We start from the raw sequence: 3,707 nt of genomic DNA, 5'->3' as shown, positions 1-3,707 counted from the left end.
AGAGAAAGAGAAAGAGAAAGAGAAAGAGAAAGAGAAAGAGAAAGAGAAAGAGAAAGAGAAAGAGAAAGAGAAAGAGAAAGAGAAAGAGAGAGGGGGTTAGTTAGTTGGTTAGTTAGTTAGTTAGTTAAGACAGAACCTCATGTATCCTAGACTGTCCTCAAAATTGCTATGTAGCTGAGACTGGCTGCTGAAGTCAGAACTTCTTGGGAGACCATGTTTTAGTGATGACTATTCCAGACAACTTATGCTGGCTGTGGGATAGCTCTCGGTGGCCATAACAAACTTCAGTGAGTCCTGGGTGACCTTGCCTCAGCAATACAGATGTTCTTACTCCAGCCTCAGAAAAGCATATCTGCCGGAGACCAGAAACCCAGAAGCAAGCACATGATTGACTGAAGAGAGACTGTACACACAAGGCCTGTAACTGGAGGAACTAGAGTCCACATATGAGAAGCTGCAATTGGTAGAGTAGAGAAGCTGTGCACACACATGCCACAGCAAGAGAAGTAACATGGTTTTCTGCAGGCATAACTTCTTTTGCAACACACTTTTAATAAGGGTTCAACCTCTCATCTGTCCACCACCCAGGAGAGGTAGTGGAAGAGAGAAGATATTAGGATATGGGGGAAGTGGACCTGTTCAGCAATAATTCTTTGTGGGGGAGCTCGATCTTCTTTCTCTGCAGTCAGTCCTGTAGTAAACACCAAACATGCTTTAGCAGCTACAATACAGACCGGTCCTCTAGGCAGGGAGATCAAATTATGAACCAGCAGCTACAGTCCAGTCCTTACAGCAAGCAGACACCAGACAGCTGTAGTTCAATCCTGAAGAAACTACCACGTTCACCAACTGACCTAAGGTGAGGCCTCGGAGGCAGCAAGATGCTGCAGGAACCCCAGGAGCAATTCTTGGGTGAGTTTCTCTCAATGGCAGCATTACCATGAGTTGAGCTCAGCACCATGTAAGGTGAGCCAATACATGGGAGTCTTTAGCAAAGAATAGCGAGGCAGAGCAAACCAAACCAATGCTCAGTGCCTGTCTCCCACTGTCTGTGGGGTCATATTTTTAATCCTTTATCACGGGTTTTTTCCTTAGGGCTCCTTTGATGTCACGATTCCTCATGCTGTAGATGAAAGGGTTGACCATGGGTGTCACCACTGTGAAGATGATAGAGGCCACTGTGTCCTGTAGTGAGTAGGAGGAAGAAGGCTGCATATAAACCCCCAGGATCGCCCCATAGAAGAGGTAGACCACCGTGAGGTGAGACCTATGGGTGGACAGGGCTTTCCTTATTCCGTGGGCAGAGGGCATCTTCAAGACCTTAGTGTAGATGTAGGCATAAGAAGCAACAATGCATATAAATGGTGTCAGGAATATCAAGGGACCCTCAGTGAAGGCTGCAACATCATTGATAAAAGTGTCAGAACAAGAGAGCTTCAGGACAAGATAAGGGTCACAGAAGAAGTGGTGCACTGCATTGTGGGAACAGAAGGTGAGTCGAACCATGAGGAGAATGTGCAAGAGAACATGCAGGTTTGTGATGACCCATGGTATGGCCACCAGTAGGACACACAGTCTGAGCCTCATCATCATGGTATAGTGGAGAGGGTGACAGATGGCCACATAGCGGTCATAGGTCATCACACTCAGGAGGAAGCCATCCATATTGCCAAATATGAACAAGAAGTACATCTGGGCCATACACTCTGGACTTGTGCTACATCCACTTCAGTGAAGTCTGTGTGACAGGTTTAGAAACCTGGAAGCAGTCCCAAGGCAAACAGTTTCATGGAAACTTAGCCTCATGGAACCTTGGCATTCTCATAGCACGTACACTCAAAACCTGTCCCTGTGTTAGTCTGGTGTGTAGATCTGTGTGCTCTCTTTCAGTATTGTTTTATTATAAGTGCCTTTAAGGATTGATTATGACAGATAGCTAGCCTTCATCAGTGTTCCAATGGCCTAGAAAGTCCTTGAAGCCAACCCTGAGCTTGGAATTCAGTAAGAATGTTACCTATTCAGGAACACTCAAATTTACTTCTAATAGAGACAGTGAAACTAATTAGGCATTGCAATTTACTTGAATAGAGCTAGAAAAGCTCAAGGCTAGTCTACATAGTAATTACTTAGAACAATAGCTGAGTCATACCCATACACAGGAATACACAATGGCCTAGGAAATAGGTGGGTTGTAGTATTATTCATGAAAGGGTTAGTAGAATGGAATTCCCTTGCTGCAGGTTTTTCACTAGGCCCAGAGGAATAGCATAATCAGGCATTTACTAAAGGGCCCCCTGGTGGTGGGTTTAACAATAGACTAGCATTGCATCAGAGCATTCACCTGACTCCTGTGTTTAGCTGATCTTAATTAAGGGCTGTTCCTAGTCTCAGTTGTAAACATGGCCTTGCTCCCGCCATCTTTTTATGTATGCATTTTCTTTGTTTTGTGTTAAGAACCAGTGCACCTTGGCAAAGGTATTCGCCTAGCCTTCTTGTTTTTCTTCTGTATTATAAGACTGGTGCTCGCTTTGAGAAAATACATTCAGATAAAACACACTCTCAGTGTGTCGGTGTTTGTCTGTAACCCTTTTCATCACCAACTCATGCCCACCTGTCCGGAACCCTAATTTCCCAAGGATTGAGGGGGACTGACTGGCAGACTTGCTTCCCAACACGTGGTTCACCAGAGCCTTGGGGACAGTGACTGAGGAAAAGCAGATGTCAACACTGGAGAGGTTGGCCAAGAAGTAGTACATGGGTGTGTGGAGATGAGGGTCACAGCTGATGGCCAGGATGATGAGAAGGTTCCCAGAGATGGTGACCATGCACATGCCTAAGAACATTCCAAAGACAACCTCTTCTTGCTCTGATTTTCCAGAGAATCCCAGGAGGAGAAATTCTGTAGCTGTCTGATCGGGACTGTCCATGTCTTTGTAGAAGAAAGTGAGATCATACAGTGAAATTTTATTCACCAACACTTGGAAGAAAATGTAGTTTGGAAATATTTACTCACTAGTTGAGAATTTACTGCTAGTCAATTGCCTCACCGTGTATTTTTTTTTTTTAAGCAAAAGAGTGGCCCATTTTGAGAGGATTGAATTCTAATGACTACAGTTTTATTGATTCTGCTCTTGTTTGCATATATATATACATATATATATATATATATATATATATATATATATATATATGTATATATATATATGTGTGTGTGTGTGTGTGTGTGTATGTGCGTGTGTGTTATATTATATATGCACATTTTATACAATAGTTAACTCAGTCTAGGAACTGATATAGTATATTCCTATATATATATATAGAAACTGAGAAGTGGACATTCAAGTGATTTATCAAGATTTACTAATCAGTATCAATAAGAGTTCAAAATGAGATGACAGTCTTGTTCTCGGTGTTATACATATACACATATGGGCATGTATGTGCAAACATACACAAAAACAACCACATGTGCATCCATGAACACACATATAACATGAGAAACACACACTACACACACACACACACACACACACACACACCTTTTCTCACAAGTTCTTTTGTCTGACCAAAAGTGTCTAGGCTCAAATAATCCTCCTGCCTCAATATCCAACTGGTTGGGACTATAGACAGTTACCATTGTTAGCACCAGGACACTCCAAGGCGTGGCCCAACCTTGTGACACTAGACCTGCGTTGCCAGGACAACGA

General features: G+C 43.1%; 1 protein-coding gene across 1 annotated transcript; it reads right to left on the bottom strand.

The window, feature by feature from the left end:
• Positions 1-1,065: 1,065 nt before the first annotated feature.
• On the bottom strand, positions 1,066-2,927 carry LOC110331225 (olfactory receptor 1361-like). Its single transcript, XM_021211672.1, has 2 exons — positions 2,650-2,927; positions 1,066-1,711 (listed from the first exon to the last, which is right to left on the bottom strand). Exons 1-2 carry the CDS (start codon positions 2,925-2,927, stop codon positions 1,066-1,068), a joined length of 924 nt encoding a protein of 307 aa, XP_021067331.1.
• Between the last annotated feature and the right edge of the window lie 780 nt (positions 2,928-3,707).

This window comes from Mus pahari, chromosome 14 (genome assembly GCF_900095145.1).
Source record: "Mus pahari chromosome 14, PAHARI_EIJ_v1.1, whole genome shotgun sequence".
NCBI lineage: Eukaryota > Metazoa > Chordata > Mammalia > Rodentia > Muridae > Mus > Mus pahari.
This window is presented reverse-complemented; position numbering and strand designations above follow the sequence as displayed.